This window comes from Melozone crissalis, unplaced genomic scaffold (assembly GCF_028551555.1).
Source record: "Melozone crissalis strain CALT ecotype California unplaced genomic scaffold, PUWL_Pcris_2 ptg000008l_1, whole genome shotgun sequence".
NCBI classification, from domain to species: Eukaryota; Metazoa; Chordata; class Aves; order Passeriformes; family Passerellidae; genus Melozone; species Melozone crissalis.
Genome location: NW_026535786.1, coordinates 16,020,701 through 16,044,788, shown reverse-complemented (window position 1 = coordinate 16,044,788; position 24,088 = coordinate 16,020,701). Strand labels below are relative to the sequence as shown.

General features: G+C 47.2%; 1 protein-coding gene across 1 annotated transcript in view; it reads right to left on the bottom strand.

The window, feature by feature from the left end:
• Nucleotides 1-20,523, bottom strand: part of ARHGAP31 (Rho GTPase activating protein 31) — a 59,911-nt gene extending 39,388 nt beyond the window's left edge. The window contains exon 1 of the mRNA XM_054269948.1: nucleotides 20,424-20,523. Coding sequence (XP_054125923.1) covers nucleotides 20,424-20,523 — 100 coding nt within the window. The remainder of the gene's footprint in view (nucleotides 1-20,423) is intronic.
• Nucleotides 20,524-24,088: the final 3,565 nt, after the last annotated feature.

The window sequence follows — 24,088 nt, the reverse complement described above, 5'->3', positions numbered from 1 at the left end:
CATATCAGTTATACCACACTTCTTGCATTCCTTGTCTACTGACTTCTTCCATCTCCTCAGCTACTCATTATTTTCCTTTTTTTATCTTTCATTTTAATTTCACAGCACACTCAGTTTTCAGCATAACTTTCTTTCCCTGGAATTCAGACTCAAGCCCCACCTTTGGGACCTGGATGGAGGTTTAAAATCCCTCCCCAGCAAAAGTGCACTTGGATCTGGCATTTACAATTCAGGCCCATATCTTCCAACTGCAGCTCTAAACTGCATCAAAGACTTTTGTTCCTAGCTTTTGTTCCCAGCCCTTGTTCCCTTCTCTGTTCCCCTGAAATGTCAGCAAGCACGATGGCTTTGTTGGTGCCGTCAGGGTGGTCTGCCCGCTTCCCACGCCGGCCACGCGCATTGGCCAGCCATGGAGCAGCCAGCAGGTCACTGGGTGTCTCCTCCAGGATGTTGTTGTTCCTCACACCAAAGCAGTGGCCTGAAGCAGCAACACTGCCATGAAATCAACAGGAAACAAATCCACCTCCAGCTGCCCTGGCTGGCACAAGGACACTCAGACTGTTCCAAACCAGCAGCTGCTGATGCTGCCAGGCACACAGGAAAACCATGCTGGGGGCTCAGGGCCCTCCTTTGGATATTGGGATGGGTATCCACCCCTTCAGACACATTCCCTGCTTTGTCTGGAGGAAGAGTCCAAATATATGCCTTACTGCTGCCTCCTGAGCCAGCGGACTGCAGGGCTGTCAGAACTCAGATCTCATGGCTGTTCCAGCTCTGCTGACTTTTCTCAAATCCAAGGGTAGGTGTGTCAGGGTAGGGATAGGGTAGCCAGGCATATCCTGCCCCAGAGACCTCCTTAGATGCCCCCAGGACTGCTCTGAGATGACCTGGGACCTTCCTGAGCCATGTTGCTCCCTGTAAGATTGCAGGAGAGTCTATGCTGAGCCCAGCAAGCTCGCCTGACCTCAGGGAACTGCCCATAAAATGTGTCTTCCTGCTGTCACAGCATCCCAGGGCAGAGTTCTTGGAAGGAAAGGGGAAAATCAGCTGAAGCAACTAGCAACCACAGGCCATTTCTTTCTGCCCCATCACAGGAAGCATTTTTAGCCTGCACTGCCCAGTAAGGGTTGCCCTAGCATTGCTCCTTGGCCCACGTGAAGTGTTTGTACCAAGGGGGACCTTCAGGGCTTCCAGGGCTGTTGTCCTGCTCTCTCTCTCTTCTTTGCCCACCAATACGCTGCAAAATTTTGGTCATGGCCTCTCAGTTGTTCCAAAATAACATGTTTGGCTTCAGCTTGAGAAGACTGAGCAAGGCTGCTCTACTGCACTTTCCTGGGAAGCATTGCAGTAAGGATGCGATCCAATTTAGGAATGAGCTGAGGCTCTTCCTGCTCTCTGCTCTGCTTCTCTCAGGTTCAGTTGATCTTTTCCTATCATAATACTTTTCCCCACTCTTTATTTTCCATTAATTTCCTTCAATTACAGAAAAAAGGGACCCTGGCCAAAGAGGAATTTTGCTGCAAGTCTCACAAAAGTTCATGTTTGTCTGCAGCTTAGTTTCATTCAAGGAAGGTCATTCTGTGTCAAGCACACTCAAATCAGACAATGCCTTGTCTCCAGGTCTCCAAAACCTCCTATCCAGACAGTGTCATCAAAGCTTTCAACTTGGACACTGCTCTGATCCATACCCAATCTCACCAAGAGTTTCTCAGCAATCTGAGAAGAGTTCTAGGCCAACACAACCTATTTCTCTTGGAACTGACAGCACCACTGTCTTCAATGTCAAATGCAGCAACTTACAACAGCCAACCTTCTGTGGACAAATCCACCTAAAATTTGGTTATTTTTTTCATTCTTTGCATCAGTTGAGTTCTGGTGCACTCCTTGGACATCCTTGGAATTAAGTTATGGCTCACTCTAGTAGTAACAAGGAAAGTGTAGATGTTGCAGAAACACTTTGTCACAAGAGAGATTTGCAAGTATCCCCATCACATAGAAGTTGCCTTTGATCTGCTGTTTCACTAACCCAAATCATAAGCCCCTTTATGGCTGGGAATACTTTCTGTATATCCAGAGCTGAGTACTTCCATACCAGTTGGCTGCAGTATCCCAGATTTATACTAGTATCACTGAGGTCAGAGGCTGGCCCCACGCCATGCAGGCTGTGCCTCAGGAAGAGCTCAGTGGTGAAAGGCAGCATGCTGAAATGGAGGCAAGGAGTCAGAGGCTACAAGGTGCTGGAGAAACCTTTCAGAGCCACAGTAACAAAATGAAGACTCTTTTTTTCTGACAGCATGAAAATCCCTTAAACTGCTTGTGTCCCACTGTAAGAGACTCTGTGTATGGAGTGGTTGAAAGAACACACAGAGTGATGAGAGCCCCGTGCTAGGGAAGGCTCGTGGCACAACATACAGACAAGGGGTTTGCTCCTAACTGGATCCTTTGGCTTGTACAGCCCGGCTCCATCCAACTCCGCCACACTGCTCTGCACAGCCCCCTCTACTCCACAGCTTCACACACCAGAGGATGCTGGGCAGGGGACATTCAGTGAGGCCAGCTGTGCCTCTGGCCCACCTGAGCACCAGATGAAAGAAGTTGCAAGGAAACACATCAATACAAATCCATTAAGTGCAGATACAGCTGCCAAGGCCTAAAGACCAGCGCCCTGGTCCCCTGGGCACAGATGGCCTCAGGTAGAGACTGGTTTCACGCACAGCATTCAGGTCATCCCAGTTTCTAAGATGGCTCTGGGCAGAGATGGGAGACAGCTGTATGAATCCTACACATAAGGCACTTCCCTTGATCTGAAAAGCTGGGCATGATGGCATGATTCAGCTGCATAACCCGGTTCATAAACCAGTTTGCTTTGCAGTATGCAAGCAGATATTTGGGGGAATGACGTCCTGTTGGACTAGGAATGGAAGGGGAGATGGCAAAGCGGGTGGGAGTCACAGTCAGGTGTACACAGGCAAGCTTGTCCTGCTCAGAGAAAGCTAAGGAAAAGTTGCAAAAGATAGCGGTGTTCTCAGGAAATCCAGTTTTGAATCTGGCTTGCCTCACCCTGACCTGAGACTCCTTTATAAATTACATCAGGAAGGCAGCACTGGCCAACAGAACACAACAGCTAATCATAAAATGTGAAGAATATCTATTATGTGCTCAGCTAGTGACATTTTAAAGCCTATAATTTTTTGCATCTGCAGTCTCCTGGCCTGTAGTATTTATTCTCTTTTCCCTTGGAGCCAAGCTAGAGACAGACTCAGATAAAAATCCTGAGATGAACACCCTGTATTTCAGGGAAATTGAAGTCAGGCGTCTGTACTTCAAATTCAGCCCTGATCAGAGCAATCTGAGAAGAGTAAGTTCAAGAAATGAACAGGGCTTCAGAGAGGCATCTTCAGCTCTCATTTTGGCCAAGACACAGCAAAGGCTCCAGAGAGCTCCAGAGTGTAATCCAGCAGGCTTCTGAGATATGCAAAACTCAAATCCAACCCAAGTCAGCTTTGTGGGCCTGTAGACCTTTGCAGACAACAGGCACAAGCTCTGTTTCTTCTGACTTCAGGTTTTGTTTCGGAGATTTCTTGAGTTTGGTAGCACTTGGGTAACATCCATCCTCCTTTGCACAAAAGCCTGGGCACTCCTGATAGGAACCTTTACAGAGGGTTTGAAAAAAAGCCATTGGAAAAACACGAATTCAGGAAACAGGAATGTTATAACCTTGCTAGTGCAAAGGCAAAAGCTATTGTGTGCACACAAATTTAGAAGCAGCAATGGCAAAAAACTTTGAAGGAAAACAGCAGTGATTTTTATTATTGCCTTACATGAGTTCAGAATGCTGCAAAGTTAAACAAAGCAATTATAAAGCTGGATATTTAAAAATACCTAATGTTTCACAGTCTTCTTTGAGATGAATCAGGTATCCAAACATCTGGGGATTGCAACATCCATCAGGAAACACAGACAGATGAGACACATCAAGACAGGAAGGTTTAGGGCTGCCATCGGAGAGACAAGGAACAGCAGGAGATTCCCGCAGCTCCTTTTGGGTCAGAAATGTTAGTTCTACATGAATGTGTACACTAAACAAAAAGAGGAAGAAAAAGAGAGAGCTAAAAAAGGTTTTTGCAAGTCTCCTGCTGTTCTGTGTCTTTCTCACTTTGCTCTGATGTCTCTGTACATGTCACTGGCTGGCAGGATGACTGCTTCCTGATTCATGATTTCATATTTAATTCTTTCTATATAAAAGGAATTTAAAGGAAATTATTACAAATAGTTTGGCCACACTGCATCAAGTCACTGGAAACTATTTCTTTATCCCTGACGTTCTCTTTTTCTTTTTCCCTCCTTTATTTTCTTTTCTCCTTTAAGAGAAAAGTTAGATGCTTTCCTAAACACTTTCCAGACTTGAGCTATTCACATATTGCATGTGGAAGGCAAACACAGCCCAGGCCTGGAAGAAAGACTCTCTCATGCTGGTCACCCCAGTAGCTTGGGGCGTTGCAGGCGGTGTCCTCAGCAGTGTTTCCTTTCAGAGAGCTGTGGCTGCATGAAAATGCTTTGGGTGTAGCAATCCTGTGCTCATCCCACAGGCACTTCATGAAAGAGGCAACTGTTCCATGTTGGGAATTCAGAGAAACCTCTGGCCAGCAGTGGCTGCTGGAGGCACCCTGATTAAAGCCCCATTGTTTTGCCCACTCCAGCTAAACTGCTCCCTGATGAAGCCCCCGTCTGTCCAGTGGTTTGGGAAGAAGCAAATAAGTAAATAAAGTCGTTGCTGGGAATAACAAAGACTGGAGGAAGCAAGGAAAGAGGAAGCAACCAAAGAAAAAAACCTTTAATGCACTACATTTCTCAAAGGCATATGTCCAGGAATTGGGTTTCTGGACTGTGTTTCTTTTGTCTTTCTGACTCCTGGATCTTGCTGTACTAAGGGCTTTGAGACACTAACAAACACTTTGCAAACACAAGAAGGGGTGTTGCAGGAAAAGGGCGTTGAGATCATACTTAATCAAACTTCCTTACATTTTGATAGCTACAGTACTGCTGTACAAGTCCATCATCTCTTTGCCTTCACAGTTCCATGCAGCCAACACAGCTGAGCCACACTTCAGGCCATGACCTGTATCCTGATTTTAGTATATGGCTGACCTGTTTCAGAGAGAAGAAAACTCCAGGCTAAATTCATATTCTTGCACAGGTGTGTCTCAAAGGGGGATGAACTGAATGATCTAAAAGCAGGACCATGCTGGACACTGTAAAATCAGAGAAGTTTTGATTCATAGCACAGGCTTCCAAAGCAAAGGAAGCTGAAGCACCACATCCGTCAGCAGGTGATGAAGATGAGCACATTTAAACATTGAGAGCTTGTCCAAGCAAGGCAAAGCTGCTCTTGTCCTCATCCATAGACTTTGGAACCAGTCAGAGACTGAAGCTCATTTTAACATCAGTTAGGCGCCAAAAGGGGAATGAAAAAATGTAGTTAGCTGATTAAAAAAACGTCACTTGCAATGTAGTAACTCAATGGCATCTCCTTTGCACTTCATAAAACCAAATTTGTTCCAAGGGCTGAAACAAGTCAGAAATTATTCTTTTACCAATTGCCTTGTCTCACTTTTGGGTAAATATCTGGAAGAGGAGTTTTGTATAACAAGCGTGGTCGACACTTTGAGCATGTTCCTGTCTATCCTCCAACTGTCTGTACCCAGAACAGTGTCTCTTCCTCTGTAACACCCCCACTAAAAAGCTGCCACGATGTTGAATTTTCTTCCCACTTACAGCCCTCTCTCTTCCACCATTCATTGCAGTCTACATTTGTTCCAATACAGTCAGCTTTGCCCTCAGAGTAGTTTTTCCAGCCTTCGTCTGCTCCCTTTCATGCATGTTGGAATTTCCTCACATGCTTTTCTCCATACTACTTTTTCCCTTATTCCCTTTTCCCATTCATTTCCTCCAGTGTCCTTTTCCATTTCTCTGCCACACTTCTTTCCTCCCAGCTGTTTCTTTGGATGCATTATCATTAACTTCTATCCATAAATTAAGGTTGGGCCTGGTCCTAAAACCAGAATCAATCAAAGTTGCTTCAGGCAACTAGTAAGGGGCAGTCCTATCCATGAGTCAGTAATGAACCCATCCCATGGTGTGCAAAGGGAAAGCTGTGTTATTGCACATTCTGCCTTCTAAATCAGAGACTATAAAATGAAGCCTTGCAGAAATTCTTTGTAGTGTTTTTTATTTTTCTGCTTGGTTTCCTTTTTTTTTTTTTTTTGCAAGATTAGCAGAAGCAGCCTGGCCAAGCTCCAGTCTAGGGTAATCTCTTCTGCTATTTCAGATCCATGCTGAATTGTTTTTTCCATTTCCTAACCCCAGAGGTTATGGCTGTCATGTTCTCTTCAAAGCTGAATTGTCACGTTTTGGGGCAGAAGCCAAGTCACAACGAAGCACTCTGGGCATGTGATGCCACCCTGGTGCTCCTCACACCTCCCTCAGAGCCTCTTGGTATGGAACCTGCTGAGAAAGGCAAGCTGGGTGAGTCCAATCCTTCCCTGCCCTCACTCTCAGCCAATGTGTAACTCCCCAGAGCTGCAAGAGCCCACTTTTCAGCACTGGGTGATGAAAACAGCTAGGACTCTTCCCATTTAATAACAACAATAATGGGAACTTTGCACCAAAAAGAAGGTGATACCAGCATCATTTAATCACTGAGGGAGGTAGGATGTGGAAAAAGGAGTGCCCTAAGGTCTCTCATTGAGCCAGGCACTGGCAGGGGCAGAGCTTGCCACGGCCTGTGGCATGCCATGGGTGGGACCCCTGCCACCTCCTTCATGCAGTTCCAACTCCAATCTGAGCAGTTCAGCCCTCACTGGTGCACAAATGATGGAATGCAAAGAGAAAAGCAAAAGGTGTGCTTTTAAGCTGCTTACATCTCCAGCAGGTCACCAAACCAGATGGGAAATACAGGTAGCCAAGCTGAGGCTGCGAGATCTCCCTCCACAGGTGAGCACCCATGTTCCCTTGTAGCCAGCAGCCCTGCCTCAGCACAGGGCATGGAGTGGGTGACACTTCCTGGGGTGCACACTGAGCTCTTCCCAATATTTCAGGCAACTGCACTGCTGGTAGCTCACGAAAGCACTCAGCCAAAACTGCTGACACGTGTCAAATTCCCCAAGCAGCATTACTGGGCCAGCCAAGGGAGTCTGAGGAGCCATCTGGCCAGGGACACGGAGCCCACGTGTCAGGGAGTGGCCACTTGCTCCCAGGGCTGGGATAATTGGACATTGTTCAGCATCTGAATTGTCGCTCTGTTGGGCTGTGGGCTTGTCTGCTAGGGACGAGCTAATTACCACGCAAACTGCTGAGGGGAGGAGAGGGTCATGGAAGGCCCTCACCCTTCTTCTGCCCCACAACAAACAGGAGGGTTTTGTGCCCCTCAGCGCCCCGAAGCAGAGAGGGGAGAATGGGTGGGAAAGCAAAGGTGAAGGGAGAAGCCTCTTGAATGCTTCCCATCCAAACACAAACACAGACCCCTGTCAAACCTGGCAGCGGATTTTCCTGCCATACACAGAGTTTTGTTTGCAGTCAGTTCCCTGGGAACCAGAAAGCAGCCGTCAAACTTGTCCAGAGATCTCAACAGCTCTTGGTGCCATATTTGTTACATTCTCTACCTTCCCTTCCTTGTCCCTCATCAGCCAAGGTGCTGCTTTTCACCTCCACAGCCCAGCCAAAGAGCTGAAGGTACTGCAGAGACAGAGCTGCACTGAAAGTCCCAACCTCCACCCTGCCATCACCACAAGGTAAAGTCAGCAGTGCTGCTGCTGCCAGCCACTTTTCAAGGAGGCAGGGCTGGGAAAAGGGATAGGAATAAGGCACATTACAAGCTACAATATCTTTCCTTAAGCGCAAGAATTGATATCAGGTGCACCTGCACTGTTCCTTGAATCACAACTATTCAAAATCTTTTCATACCCTGAAAGTATGCTCTGTCAAGAGACAGGAACATATTTTTCTAATTTTTCCATTCTCCTAAAGAAAACATGCATGTGTCTTTCCCCTTTTTCTACCAAAGCTCAATTAGATCTGCTTCACAGGTATATAATGTTGCAAAGAAAAGCCTTGCAGTCACCCTTTGTCCGTCAGCTAAATCCTTCCACCATCCTGCAGTGAGTTCACATCTGCAGTGAGAGATGCATGAAAATCCCAAACAGGGAACCATCATTAGGGCAGGGATAAGCCTCTAAAGCCCTTAGGATCCAGAGCTGCAGTTCACATCTGTTTAATGCCCAAGAGCTAACATCAATAATTTAATGAGTGCCTTACATCCTGAAATATTTCACAAACTGCAAAAACAAGACTCACTCCACCCACCTCTAGGCTGGGAGGTGGCAGCTGTTGAGCCAGGCAGAGCAGCACTACGTGACAGTTTAGGACACCGGATAAAAAAACAAATCCTAGCTCCAGCACAAATTTCTTCTGCAAAGGAAAAGACACAGCATAGCATGCGCATTTGTAAAAGAGACCCTGTCCTCTAGGAAAGAAAAAGATAAACCAGGGATTTTTTAAATATTGGGGTCCTTGTTTTACCATGTGCCCAAATGGCAACATTTCCCCACATGACGCCTAGACAGCAACTTGACAGAGCTGAATCTATGCTTGCCGTCTTCTGAATCACCCACCCCATTCCTGTAGCAGATTTTTTTGGGCCACTCCCATGCAAGCACTACCCAGACATAAAAACCTGCTTGGGGTGTAATTGCTGCAAGCGTGGCTTAAAGCTGAGCAGCAGCACACTCACTGAGCTGCCATGCTGAGGGCCCTCACCAGTATCCAGTTAATCTCCTCAAATCTCATTATTGCAGCAGAGTGACAGATGGGTGTTTTAGCAGGATAGAAATTAGGACTAATTAGGACTCCTAGCCCTCCTTTGTGTTTGTCACATCAGCTCCTCCCTGCCCCAAGCAGGTTTGTGAGCAGCGATGGAGGGCTGCCTCCAGCACCGTGTTCTGCCTGCCACCCCGAGGAGGACAGCAGGCACTGGGTCACCTACACCCACCTGATCTACAGATGGGGCTGCCGGGGACTCCATTCCTTATCTAGGTTCTGGCAAGTCTGGAGGATGACCCCAAACTGAAGTTACTGGGATATGGAACTGAATTTCCTGGCTCAGCTCCCGTTTGTGGCTTTACGCAGCGAACCTCAGGCAGCAGTGTGTAAGTCACTATCGAGCCAGGAGGGAAGAATGATGGACCCAATGGATCAAGACCAGCTCTTCTCATTTACTGCTCCTAAGCCTGCCTTGGGCACAGAGCTTGATGTATTGACTTTGGCAACATGCTCATACTGCCATCCTGGCAATAAAGTCATCAAAATGGAGAGAGACGGGGAGGGTAGCACAGGGGGAGGTAAAAAATAACAGCTAAGCAGGGGGAACTGAAAACACTTGAGAGAAGGGAGAATCCTCCATGCCCCCTCTGCACCCCTGAGCCATTACCTCAGGCCAAACCCCACACTCTTCTTAGAGATTCCAGGACATTTGTTTTAACTTTTTTTTTTTTCTGCATTCCTCCTTGTTGTACTTCTGGTTTCCAGTCGGGACTGGAATGGAGAGAACAGGATTACAGAAGGAAGTCTGTTGCTCTATTTTTCTGCCTTGATTAGAAGCAGAAGATGCAATAAATCTCACAAGAGAGTTTGTTCTCATTTAGCCTCTCATGTATCTGAAATTACCTGACCAGAACAAGGGTAAGGAAAATGCACTACCAATTGGGGCACACTGAGAAGATAAAAACAGAATGAGCAAAATGGTGAAGCTGTTTCCCTCTCTGATTTTGCACAAAGAAAGTAAACAATTCAGTCCCTCTGACAGCTTATTTATTTCACACAAATTGCAGCACAGATGCAAGGGCTCAAGAAGGAAGCTCACCCTGCCTGATCACACCTCTGAACCTCCTGAGGTGTGACTGCTACCACCACAATGGGAGAGGAATAGAAATGCCAGCACTAGCTGCATGTGCAGCAAAGGGTTTTCCACATGCTGGATGGCTCTGTTGTGCTGCCAAGCTGCCTGTCTGCAACAGGACTGACAGTCACATTCACTGCTGAGATGGTAAATGCAGAATGCCAATGTATCAAAAAATATCCCAACTGAAATATTCAGCTGCAGATAAGCACACACACAACACACACACAGACACCCTGCCTCCCAGTGTTCTGTCTGCTAAATCAGCATTTTTTTGATGAGCCAGTGAATATAGATGGTGAGTACAGGCACAGATCCAGCCTGGATTCTCAGCCTTGCATCCCACGTGTATAGAAAATTTGTGAGCATGTTCAGCATCTTTCAGGTAAAAACACAGTATCAATGCCACTGTGTTTAGTGAACACCAGCCAGGGCATCCTTTAAATGAAGTTTGTATCAGAGAAGCTGACCTGGTCTCCGGTCTGATGCTCTTCAGGAAATAAATTACACAACTTATTTATATCAGGAATATCTCCTGGCCATTTGGATGTTCAATCCCTGTTCTAGAGATGCAAGTATATCTCCTCTAACAATTTCCTCATGTGATAGTATCTAATGACATGACAAAACAAAATACATTCACGTTCCCAGATTGGTGAGAGCAAATAAAGGGCATGAGATTTAAAGTGAGTTTTGCATTGGGTTTGGCGTTTATTTTTTGTTCTTTCTTTAACTCCTCTGTACTTTATAGAACTAAACAAAGCCTCCTGTTCCAGATGATCAATCTTCACGCTGCTCCTGGCCCCAGAGAGCACAGGAGATAATAGCATTTCCAAAGGCATTTAGTTAGCTGAGCCCTGAGCGTAGAAGAGGGCAGTGAGGAGCTGGAGACAAATTGCTATGAACCCAAGTCAGCTGCTCAGGGCATATTTCTAAGAGCAGCAGACACAGCTGAGAATCCTGCAAAGGGATGTGAGTTTCCCCTCCCCTTGCTCGATCCCTGTGCTGGAGATGTAACACAAATTCTGCTCCCCTTGTTCCCAGTGCCTTTCTGCTCTCCCTTGTTGCCATAGAGGCTGGTATCTGGGACTTGAAATGTGATGCTCCACTGGTGAGAGTGGGTGGAGAAAAAGCAAGGTTTGCATTATTAATAATTTCCCCTACTGTATCCATTTTGGCAGCAAAGTTTCTCACTCTCCAGTCTGCTGGACATGCTTTGGCCACAATGCCCTGTGCACTGTGGCTTTGGGGGAGGACAGGGGAACAAACACCACCTGAGAAAGGTGTGCTGCTTCAATGCATTTTTTGTAGACTTGCTATTAGGCCAAAGCTCTGCATGGCTTTCAGAAGATGCAGCAGAGCAGTGTATTATATAAATCAATTTATTTGGGCTGACCAGCAGCAAAACTTCAGAAAGCATTAAAGAACTGGGGCTCTTTATGAAAAGACAATTCCTTTTGGGTATTAACCAGGGCAGAAAGAGCATAGGCAAGGTAGAAAGGATCCTTTACAATGCCCTGATTGCACGTTATTGATTGAATTGCCAGCAAAAACTGGAATACCAAGGAAAATCTCTGCTAGTAACTGCATAGATTACTGAGAACATCAGAAGAGTTAGGAGGTGAGTTGCCAGCAGGTTGAGGGAGGTGATCCTTCCCCTCTGCTCAGCATTGCTGAGCCCACAGCTGGAGTCCTGTGTCCAGCTCTGGGCTCCACAGTACAAGAAGGACTTGCTGGAGCAAGCTCAGCTCAGGGCCACAGAGATGATTAAAGGACTCGAGCATCTCTCATGTGAGGAGAGGCCAGGATCATCTTATCCTGTATAACAGAAGGATTAGGAAGGATCTATCATTGTGAATGAAGACCTGCTGGAAGGGAATGAAGAAAAGGGAGCAAGTCTATTCTCAGTTGTACCTATTGACAATTCAAGATACATAAATTAAAAACCAGGAGATTCCATCTGAACACAATCTTTTTTTACTCTGATGGTAGTCTGAGGCTGGATCAGTTTGCTCACAGAGGTTACATCCAAAATTCTGTGGAGATATTTAAAATTCAACTGGACACAGTCTTGGGCAACTGGCTCAAGCTGACCATGCTTGAGCAGAGGGTTTGGTCTAGTTAATCTCAAGAAGTCCCTGCTCAGTAATTCTGTGATTCTGTAACATTTTCTACTGCTGTTAAGGTAACTCTTCCTACATGGACATTAACTCACCTAAGCTGAGGCAGCCATGCAGCCAACCTGACATTGCCTGGAACTGAGTCTGTCACACCCATCATCCCAGCTGACACCAGGGTGGAAGAAGGCTGGTTTGAACCTAGGCCAGGTGGCCGCTCCCAAATGGGAACACAGCAACTGAGCTGGAGGAACTGATGGCAAAAAGCATGAGTTTTGCTCTTCCACTTTTGGTGCACTGTTAAAATCAAAGGGCTCCCACTCAGGTGAAAATGGGGGATCTAATCCAGGTGCAGGGTCCTGTTCAAGGCAGGGGGGGTGAAACAGGACTGGCAATCCCCTGTGCACTTATGTTCCATGAGATTTGTAGCATTAGGGACTGAACTCCTCGCTGTCACACACAGGCGTAGCAGGGATCTGGCACCTGAGTGAGGGTGAGGGTCAGTATTGGTGGCTATGACTTCATTGTATGCAAAGGCCCCAGCATCTGACAAAAAGGTAGATCTTAAGTCCATGGTGAAGTACTTTCTTATCTGCAATCACACTGGTGCAGAAGATTGGAAAGTCTGCTTGTGGTTTCAGATAAATGTGGAAAACAGAGTCTACATTATTGAATTAAGTATGAAAGTTATAATAATACAGTCAGCACTGTTGCACAACGTAATTTCATTTAACAATAAATTCAATTTATGCTACACTGTTCTCTGTGTGCATTGTAAACATACTGCAGATTTTTTTTTTGTTTGGGGCTTTTTTGTGGGTTTTTTGTTTGGTTGGTTTGTTTTGGGTTGTTGTTGTTGTTGACAATGCAAAACACATTAACTGAAGTTATCAGCAGAGAAGCTGAAGGCTCTGGCATGCGAGCAAAGGACAGCTGAGGCTTGAGGCTCAGGGAATGTATGGAAAGGAGCCACTGGTAGGCGGCTAGGAACACTAGCTGCCCTTGAAATAACCAGCAGTGCAGCCATTTAGCAGCCTTTGCATTTCAATAAGATATCTGTAGGTTTCCCTGTCAGAGCTCTAAGTGTATCTGGCACCCTGCTGGTGCTGCTGGACTGGAGGCAGATGCTGGTAGCTCTCCATCCTTTAATCACCCTCCAGACCGAGATCCAGTCCAAGCCATGATGTGGGCAGTCAATCTGACAGCCACCCCAGCCCAGCCCTTCAGAGCGGGGCTGCTTATGCCATCACTGACAGGTTGTTTTCATTTCCCCATTACCGTTAAAGGAGAAACACTGGAACATACATTTTTGGCACAACCCTGCCTGCCAGCAAATGTTGCTGCTGTAGAACTGCGTCATATATGCCAAGCCCAAGTTACAGATGCTTTCTGAGCTCTCCAAACTAGAACCAGGCCTGCACCAAAGCTGGGACCCAAGCCACCCTGACCAATGGGGACCTCCCAGAGTTGCCCATCCCTTGCTAGCTCAGCCTGTGTTGCACATCCACCCTGTGCACTGTCAGTGCTTCATCCAGCACAGCTGTTTCCCTGAACCTTTGAGAGCTGTGGCACCACAAGCAGTGGAGTCCCTACTCCTTGGTTTCCAAGTTCAGATGAAATCAGCTGCTACCAACAAAGAGAAAACATTTGCTAAATCGAAATACGTGTCCTAACCTAAGATCTGCAGGCAAGATGTGATTCATGCTGTTTGCAGGGGTGGGGGAGAAGGCAGGATCAAAGTGGGGCTCGGTGCATGCAAACCACACATCTGCCTCCTGCAGTGCTCAGTCAGGGAAATGTAAAGCAGCAGGCAACATGCAAGAGTTCTCTGCTAATCACACAGTGCTAGCAATGGAAAGTCAATACAGAACAAGGAGCTGAGCTTGCAACATGAATGTTAAACAACAGTAACACTGTGCCACAGAGACACAAAAATCCAGGTCCCAGGAACCAGAAACAGATTGAGGAAGTAACACAAACATAATCCAAAACAAGAAGGAACAGCAAAGTAGCAGAAGCAAACAGATGGCTTCTGTTCCCATTGTTCCCAGTGTCTTTTTGCTCTCACTTGTTGCCATAGAGGCTGGTATCTGGGACTCAAAATGTGATGCACCACTTGTGACAGAGGGTGGAGAAAATGCAAGAATTTACATTATTAATAATTTCCTCCACAGTATCCACTTTGGCAGCAAAGCTCATCTCTTGTCCATAGACACGCTTTGGCAGACACTGAAAGGCCAAGGAGCTGTCTTCCCTCAAAGCCCAGCCTAGCTCCTCCACCTGCCCATACATGTACTCAGCTCTCAGGCCCCGCTGCCACAGCTCTCCTTCACTGTACAATAACAATCCCACTTCTTTCCCCCCAAACATCAGAGTTCAACTGTCCCTTCTGCTCCTGTCACAAGGGAGGGGATGCAGCCTTAAATATCCACACAGCCTGCATGACTAGAGCCAGGAATAGACCCCACAGAGCACAGGCCATGTGGCCTCCCAGCATACCAGCAGTGTGAAATGTGGATCAGACCCCAGAGCACACCACACACAAAAATAAAGAGGACTAGAGCATTTCTGAGCCGGCCCAAGAGGCCGTTCTTGTCCTGTTCTCCTCCCAGCCCCTGCCACTTCCTTCCTTGAATGGAGACAAGTGTTTGCATAGCCACAGAGTAAGGTAGGTCAGGAAAGAGATCTAGATTGAAGGCAATTTGGCTCCACAAAAAGGTTCTTTTCAGCTTGATCAGTTCTTGAGACAGAAATCCCCAGTGCCACAGTTTCTAATTTTGAGAGAGGGATGAATGCAGCTCTTCATTCTTCTGCAGCAGATTAAATGAGCATGTGGCATTTTCATTTTTCCAAGGGGACTTTAAAAAAAAAAATAAATAAAAGCTTCTTCTTTTTCCTCCAGTTTGCCTTTAATGATTCTTCAGCAATTTTCCCAGGACTTGTTGCATGCAGCACTAACCAAAAGCACCTACCCAAAAGTATGGCACAGTTATTTGTACTATGGACTTGCATGCACCCTCATGCTCATCCCAGCATGCTCCTATCCCGAAAGACATGCCAGGGTGAGGAAAGAAAGCCACAGGGCCCAGAAAAGCTGTTTCACATCTGTGTGGCAGGTTTAATGATTGACTCAAAGGGAGTCTGCTCTTGAAGCAAGAAATTCTTTCCTGAGTGACAGGTCTCCTTATCCAGTCGTGTATGGGCAAGGCAGCTTCACAGTGAAATGCATGATGACAAAATCACTGCGCAGAGGACAGGGTGCGCAAGGGGCTGTACCAAAACAAGCAAGCAGTATCCAAACCCACCTTTCCTTTGTACCCGGCTTGTTACTGCTGAATTATTGTTACTGCTTTCCCTCTGAACTACCTGCCTATGCCACAGCAAAGTCTTTGCCTACTGCACCTCTCAGATGCATTGAAGAACCTGCTTGTAGAGTCAGGGTTGGCCAGAGCCACCAGCTTTTTGAGACCACTAATGCAAAATGAAAACATTCCTTATTCTTTCATTCAAACGTAGTTGTGACCAGGCAGAAGCAGCCACTGCACAGCCACACAGCACAGAAGAGTGTCATATGGGCAAGCCATGTTGTTGTCTCCTTTTCCCATAGTACTGTAAGGGTTTCCTCTCATGTCTCCCTGTCTACATTTGAAGACAACAGCTCCTCTTCCCTCCCCAGCCTCAGGGAGTGCTCCTGGCTGCTCTTGCTCTCTCTCCCCTCAAGTGGGGAGAACAAGGCAGTTGGTGGCTCCAAAACTTCTCAAACGAAGCAGCCCTTTTTTTCTAAAGCAAGTAACAAACAAAGCTAATAAGCTGCATCAGATGAATAGATAGGAAGGGGTTTGGGTGCTACAGGCTCAGGGTGAGAGCCATTGAGGGAGCTGTGGGGAGTGTGGGAGGGGGCTGAGGGGAAAAGCTGAGCTCATTGCATCCCAATCAGACAACATCAGGCAGGAAACAGATGTGGAAGAAACCACAGAGGGGTACAGCAGCAGCAGAATTAACTCTCCAGCAAATAGGGGAATCTCAGACACACAGAGCTGACCTGCACCATAAGAACAAGGCATCAAGTCTGAGATTTGGCTTTATGCACACCTGGTAGCACCTCTTAGCCCAACATCTAGACACCAGCATACCAAAAAAACACAGGAAACATTCAGCCTTTTTCCAAGTTCTACCTGGCTCTAAGCATATGAAGCAAAGGTAGGTCTGGATCGTTAGCAGTTCCTATACAAAAGACTGGATAATCTTTTACCATCACAATTCAATTCTTGTAGATGCTGTGTGCATTTCCATTTTAAAGAGTGGAAGTTGTACGTGGCTGTATACCTGAAATCCCAGCTTGAATTTCCCACAGTTAGAAGCACTAGGAATATTAAAATTCCTTTTGATTTAGCTCCTCTCACTTTAACAGCTTTGACTCTTACAATAGCCTCCTCTTACAATACTTTTGTGATATAACCAGAAGCAAGACTGTTCTTTGTGACTGTTTTCTTAAGGAGTTCAGAGTGTCCTGCCCCAGCTAAAGATGGTGCACAAACTTGTGTCTTGTCTTCTCTGCTGGCCTATTCGTCACCAGAAAATTACACTGTTGTTATTACAGTAACTGAGAGCCTGATGTGCAATTCCCACTGACTTCAGCAGAGGCACAATGCATTTTTCTCCTCTGGAAACCAAGCTGGTTATCAAGAGGCCAGAACATGACTCTAATGTTAATCCTTCAAGACAATTATCTGTTAGCCCCATTACACCGATGCACTTCAATAAAGTTTGGCACAGTAAAAAGTTTTAGTAAAGGGCCATTAGTACTCACTTCCTTCTGCATGGATACCTACCCATGTCCAAAGCCTGAGCATGGACACTGCTTTCTAGTGAAGCTTTTATATTCCAAAAGATCACTTGCCTTCAAGTATGGACTCAGTGCTGGAAGTGACACAGGAGGGACTACATAAAATTAGACAACTTTTCCTCACTGGTATTGCCAGCCATCATTCCTTTATGTCTAATGTGAGCTTGTCCTCATACACGCTGCTATTTAAGCCATTGTTTGATAATTATGGTGAGGAGGAAGAGAAGTTTATTTTTCCCCGAGTTTCTAGCCCTCTTACCAAAGAAAGACTTGAAAACATAACCCAGATGCACAATGAAGTTTTGGAAAACAGAAAGCGGACAAAGAACCCAGCAAAGATTTTATGTGGTGGTTTTTGTGGCCTGAGTCATGATTTTAAATGCTTGTGTGCACTGATAGCAGTCTGCCCCCATAAGAAGTGTGACCAGTGTCTGTGCAGACACTGCCAGCAGGAAAAGGCCAAGTAGGGTCAAATGTGGTACTGACAGGAACTGACTTGAAACACAGTAAATTCAACACATCTGAGTGTCCAACCAGCCACCAGACATCCACATCTGCCCATCACCACTGACCTGTGTCAGATCTGAAAGAATCAACTTGCAGCTAAAGGCTTTGTATCATGTTTCTGGCTCCTGAGCTGCTTCACTGTACCTGCTAAAGTCTTCCTATTTGATCTTTTTTTAATGCTTTGTAGCTCTGCTGCAGCTTTTATTGTATTATCATAAAGTTCTTTCTAAGAGAGGCTTAGGTACATGGATCTGGTAAGGGAGACAGCAGGGTCTTTGGCTGTCTCTGAAGAGAACCATAGCAAGTCATTAAAGAGTTACATGGGAAGAGAGGAAATGCTGATACCTTTAGCAGAATATCATTCTCTCCAATGGAATTTGGCAACAGCACAGGGACTAAGGTCCGTACAGAAAGCACAAGCTGCTCATCAACAACCACAAGCATGTAGGGACTCAAGTTGTGCCTCTCCTGCACAAAGCATAGCGCAAGTAGCGCAGCACCCCCTAACTGTAAAGGTCATGTACTAACCCCGAGGGGAAAATTCCAAATTGAATCGTCTTCACTAGCCTGGGCTACCCCCTGTGCTCGCCTGGCCAGCAGCAGCAAAGCAGGTCTCAGCCTCTGTGCAGCTCCAGTCACACACACCAGCACTGCAGGATGGCCTAAAGCAAACCTGAGCACGGAAAGCACAACCAGTATGACTCACGTCCTGCCGGGCCCACAGCATCTTCTTTACGGTTAACCCTTCTGGGTACACTTCAAACCTGCTTGCAGAAAGGCCCACAGCACAACAAAATGTTTGCTGGACAGCAGCCAAAGAGCTCTCCTGCTCCTGACTCTCAGATATCAGGAACAGTCTTAGAACTTCATTGCTTCTCAGTAGGGAACAACCTGAGCCTGCATCACACCAGTTAAACACACAGCACTGAGAAAAAAACAAAGCTACAGCTTCATGTCCCTGTAAAACCTGCTGCTTACAGGAGCACTGACTTGTCACTGGACATAATTCTTCGCAGGACAATTCAACTCTCCCCAAATCAACCATCTCTCATACCCTGAATGCTCTTCTAATTTGGTTGCAAGTTTGTGATGTCCTGGTGACATCTCAACCTTCCTTTTTTCCCCCAAGACATCACTTCAGCATTCTTGGTCATTCCTATTTATCCTGAGAGTCCTACTACCAACAAAATTTATATCTCTAATACTTTAATTTCTTTTCCCCTTGTCCTGATGAATTGGAGCTTCTAATCCAACTTACACCCTTACCAATAAACCTACAACAACTGAGCCTTTCATTTCTGGATCCCACAGCACTGGGCAATGGGATGTGCTACTGAAAAAACAGCAGTACCACATAAAGTAAAGGAACTTCCTACTCTCCCCACTGCTCCTCAGCATGGAGAGATAAGTACATTGGAACTGTGAACCATGCTACAAATGAGATTTGAGAAAATGTCCTTCCTTCTTGTTCTCAAAAGACTTATATTAAAAAAAAAAAAAAAAGATGGCATTTTAGGTAATAGATTTTGCTCATCTGGCCTAATTTCAACTGCAGTAAGTATTTTTTTGTCTTTAAAATTCCCCTTGCTGCTTCAAGTGAATATACTGCCTGTGCCCGCCATCCCTGCCTTGTTTTCCAGTGCTCCTGTAAACAGCTGTAAATAGTTCCTTCACCACAGAGGTCCATGGTAGCACTGGATGGAATTTATCTGTCAGTAACTCACACTGGCAAAGGGACATCAGCTCATTAAGTCTGTTATTTTTTTGACACTTAATTCAATTGCTGTTAAGAGCTATATAAGTTAAAAGATCCAGTACCTGTTGCAGACAGCCCACAATGCAATTGAACGTCTGGTTTTCCCCCATACCTAAATAAATGCACATATATAACACTTCATCTTAGTGATACATTTGCTGCCCTCTTCACTGTGCAATGGAAAGTACTCCTGTTATGCAGCCCATCCCTCTGCCAGTGTGGTTCCACACTGCACTTCATCAGCCATGCTCATCAGCAAATGAAAGACCTGATTGTACAGCTCTCCCTGTACAAAACTGGCATTGCTGCTAGAAGTCTTTTTTTTTCCTTGAAATAACCTGACATTGGTAAAATTGGTCAGTTCAAATTGGAACACAACGCTAAATAGGGATCACAATGCTAACATCACGGACGGTAACAGGCATGTATTTATTTTTTCCTCTCGCTAAACTGCAGGTCCTTCTGCTGGCCAAACTCACAACCACTTCTCTTGTCATTCAACCCACTTTAAGAAAAAATGTTCTGCTCCTTCCCTCATCAAGGACTGACTATTTCAAACTCAGGACCCCCTTATTTTATTGGAGTTACCTCTTGTCTGAGCTACTGTGTTCTCATTCAATACCTGGGAGCACGAAGGTCAAGGGGAGAAGGAGTGAAAGCCAACAGGCAGGGTGGTGAACGTGTTAGCTCAGATGTCTCCTACACCACACACCGTACTCCACCCCATTACCCAGTCTCTGTCCTGTCTCCATCCAGCTGTCCAAGGACAACATGGGAACTGTACTGGAGTCCAGTTCCTCCCCAGAGTCCTCCAAAATTCTAGTTTCGTGGACTTAAGGTGGATTTTGAAATCCTGGAGGAGGCAACACTGAGCACCATTCAGATTTCCAGACCTGATTCGCTAAAAGCCTGTTACTCCCTTCCAGATAGATGGGAGAGGACATCACGACTGATGTCAGGCTGTCTTTGTACACACTTAGGCAGCCCGAGAACCCCAGCCCAGTCCTTTCCACACACACAGCACTACTCATGCAAGGGTCATGCAGATGCATCACCAAAGCAATCTTCCGACCGTTCATTCATTGTGAGTAACGGGGCAGTGACTCCACTTCCCGGGGATAAATCAGCTCCAGGTTGTCTAACCCTTAGCTTTTGGAAAGGTCTGGTTTGCAGTCCTGCCAGTAAGAACAGGGGGACACGCGCTTGGCTTTTCTGCGACCAGAGCGAGAATAAAGAAGCATTTACCATCCTGCCCAGAGCTCTCCAGATACTCCGTCAGGTCGCAGCCGAACGCGCTCGCGGCTCCCTTCCTCTTGAGTTTCTGTTTGGCTCCCTTGTTCTTCATGAGGTTAGTCCCAAAAGAGGTTCACCCCCCTCCTGCCTTGCCCCCCTCCCCCCGGCCTCACGCTGGGCGACAAAATTCGTGCTCTTCTCCTCAGACCACCGCCCGTGTCCCGCTCCCAGGGAGCAACATCGGGGGTCCCGTACAGCGTCCAGCCAGAGAAGTAAACATTAATCCCCACCAGATGTTGGGCTGCTCCTGTGGCAGAAGAAGGTCAGGGCGAGAGGAGGCTCCACAGCCCGCAGCAGCAGCGATCATAGCCTGAGCCCAGAAGGGTTCTCATCAGAGGCAAGTGGGTGGCGGATGGGTGCCCGCATCAGAGCTGGCAACTTGGGGGCAGGAGATGGTGGGGGGACGTCTTTTCCCTCAGCGCAATCCCGGGACCCTCCACAGCCACCTTCTGCGTTTCGTCAGTCGCGCTGTCGCCACTTCCAGCAGAAGGCGTCCCAGCCTGGTCGTGCTCCCCTTCCTTGGCTTTCGGAGGAGACTGGAAGTTCAAACGGACTAATGAGAAGGGACTGGGGAAGAGTCTGCACAAGGCTCCTCTTTGGCTCCCCCCCTTCCCCTCCTCCTGCTTTGGACAGTTGGAGGAATGAGAAACCAGCTTCCTGTCCTGACTCCCGCTCCCTCGCTCTCTCCTTTCCCCGTTTTACAAATCCTGGGATAATCCAGCTCAAAAAAATGCTGAAAGGAAGTTAGCTGAGGAGGGGGGCGGAGGACGCTTTTTGGCAGTAGTGTGTGTGTGAGTGTGTGTGTCTGTGTGTGTGTGTGTGTGTGTGTGTGTGTGTGTGTGTGTGAGCGAGAGGCTGAGGGAAGGCGGGGAGAGGAGTTTGGGGAACAGGGATGGGGATGGGGAAGGAAGAGGGAAGATTTGCCCCGGCAGATAGCGGACTGCCCGGGAGGAATCCCTGGCGCGGCCGGGCGCTGCCTGCTCTCAATTCCCTACAGCGCGGCAAGGGCCGGGCAGGCTCCGGCCAGGAGCGGAGAGAGCGGGAGCCTCTCCAATAAATCTCTGCCCTGCTCGCCGAGTCCTTCGCTGCGAGGCGCCTTCCTGCCCTCCAACGTGACTGTGTCACTGCAGGACCTGCCTTCCTCTGCAGAGGTGCGGGACGGAGCTGCTGAAGTGCAAGGAGGGGACCGAGAGCTGGGGAATTAAAGAGAGGGGGAAGGAGGGAAACCTGCTGCTCCCTCCTCCCCGGCAAGCAGAAACAGATGCTGCCCGGGCATCTGAGTTCACATACTTTCGACTCAGCTCCCAAAAAAGGCTCCCCCTGACCAACAAAGGGATTTAGATAAGGAGCTGAAATGACTCAGTACAGCAAGAAGGGAAATGGGACAGGTCTGCGTCCAGGCCCCGAGCCTTGTCTGTGTCATCACCCCTTTCACCCCACAAACACTTTTCTGGTCCAGTTTTCAGTACACACAGATGTCAGCTCATTAGAGCAGTTCCTTGCACTTACTTCACATTTTTTTATCCCAGAAATTCTGATTTCTTTACAGGACTGGGTATGCCCACCAGCATACCCAGGGAGGCAAAATTATTTATCCAAAGGCTTCACTGACTGGTCTTACTCTGTGCCAAATGTATCTGGTCTGGGTTAAAAAATGAACAAACAAATGAAAAACAGTATATTACAGCTTTTCACTAAAAACCAGGCCAAAGACAAGAAAAGTAGTTTTGGTTTAGAGGAAAATTGGCCAGGAAATGGGGCTAAGGACACGCTTAACCCACCTCCCTTCACAAGCCTTGGTTCTGCATTTTCATGGGGCAGAGGAACCTCCCTGCAAACTCACCACCTCACTCACTTGAGATTAATTTTTCAGAGAAATCAAGCTCTGTCTGAGATCTGACTTCTGTCAAAATCAATTCAGGTTCTGTTGGTATGGTGACTTTTTTTTTCCTTTAGAAGTGTTGGATGTTACCACTTCACACATAAGAAAAAATGCCAAGGGACCCGGTGATGGACCTTGCCCAATTATAGCTCCGATTGTGCAGTTTATCACTGCAATTATCATAATTATCCCCATTTTACAGCTTGATGCCTGACAGGTTGAGGGGAAAGTGATTTGCAGAGTGTCATAGAGATGTCTGGCCTGTCACCTCCCTACCTTCTGCTCCCACTCGCAGACTAAGGAGGAGCACTCAGCTCTCACCACCAGACCAGTGGCTGTTCTCAGGAACCCTCAGTCCTCATGAAACACTTAGAACTTCCTTGAATTTATTCTGAGCTTCTCACAGCACCTTGATGTCGAGTCATAGCATGGGATCCCTCCCCGCGCCGGCATGCCGCCAAAGCCATCGCGTGCCACGGTGCATCCTGCCTGCCTGCCAAGGGCTCGCTTCACACAGCTCGCACAGACAGCAGGACGCTCAGACCTGTGTGCCCTGCCAGCCCATCCTCCCCCTGGCTGGGTGGCTGGAAGATGCAGCCCTGTCCCAGCCCCCTCAGGGAGGAGGCATGTCCTGCTGCACTCGACAGCCCTTTCCCACACGGCTGAGTCCCCACACAGGACCAGCGGGGGGAGAGCAGGTTCAGCATGGCGAGTAACCACACCAAGTTCTTTGAAGTCCTGAACTCCCCTCTGCAGACCCCTCCCTTCCTGAGCTAAACAAGATGTTTAATCTCACTGTGCTGGTCTCCTCCACTGCTCTACATCAGATGGAAGTCATATCTCTAACAGGGTCTGTGTCCACCTGACCCCCTACATCACGCTCCTGCCCCATCTCCATTGCCCTCCCTCGTCTTAGATATGGTTTCTCTACACCTCTCTTGCAAATCTATCTAAAACAGAATGTCTTCAGAAGAGAATGCCTTCATTTTAAAATAAATAAATAAATAAATTCAATAAATAAAATCACCCCCTGCATGAGTAAAGCTTCCTTATGTCACCAGCGAGGGAGTTCTGGCCCCAGGGGTGGGGGAGAACCCTGTGCAACATGGATCCCCTCCCCTTCCTTGTACAGCCCTGCTCCAAGGCTCACAGTCCCAGAGCATGGGCACTCAGCAGCACTGCTGGGTCAGTACATCACCCTCACCCCGTGGTGTTTACTTCAGCCCAGCAGGCATTTTCAGCTGGAAGTACCATTTCTTGGTGCCATCTTTGGAAGCCATGGTGGTGGGTCCTGCTGGCTGATGAACACTGCAGAAATTAGGTGCTACCATCTCATTTTGGTTATTTGGGGTCTGTGGTCTGCTGCCCTGATCCCAGCCAGGACCCTGGACTCTGAGTATCCAGCACCAGATGGCAGGACCCACCAGCAGGCATCATCACCATGGTACCCTAGTGGGGAAAGCAGAGAGACTGCCACCTCCATGACAAGAAAGATCAGTATTTGAAGCACAATAGAGGGAAGAGAAGCTAGAAACAAAACAAGGAATATTGCCACTTTATTCACAGAAAGTCTTTCAGATGCTCTAGGTTTGCTGTTCCCATGGAGGGAAGAGAGCTGGAGAAAGGAAATGGCGTGGCAACCTGGGTGAAAGAGGTATGTGCTGCAGCGAGAGAAAGAAACCATGAGGAGCTCCAGGAGAGTTCTTGCCAGGCAGGCTGGGCTACAGGGGTGGCT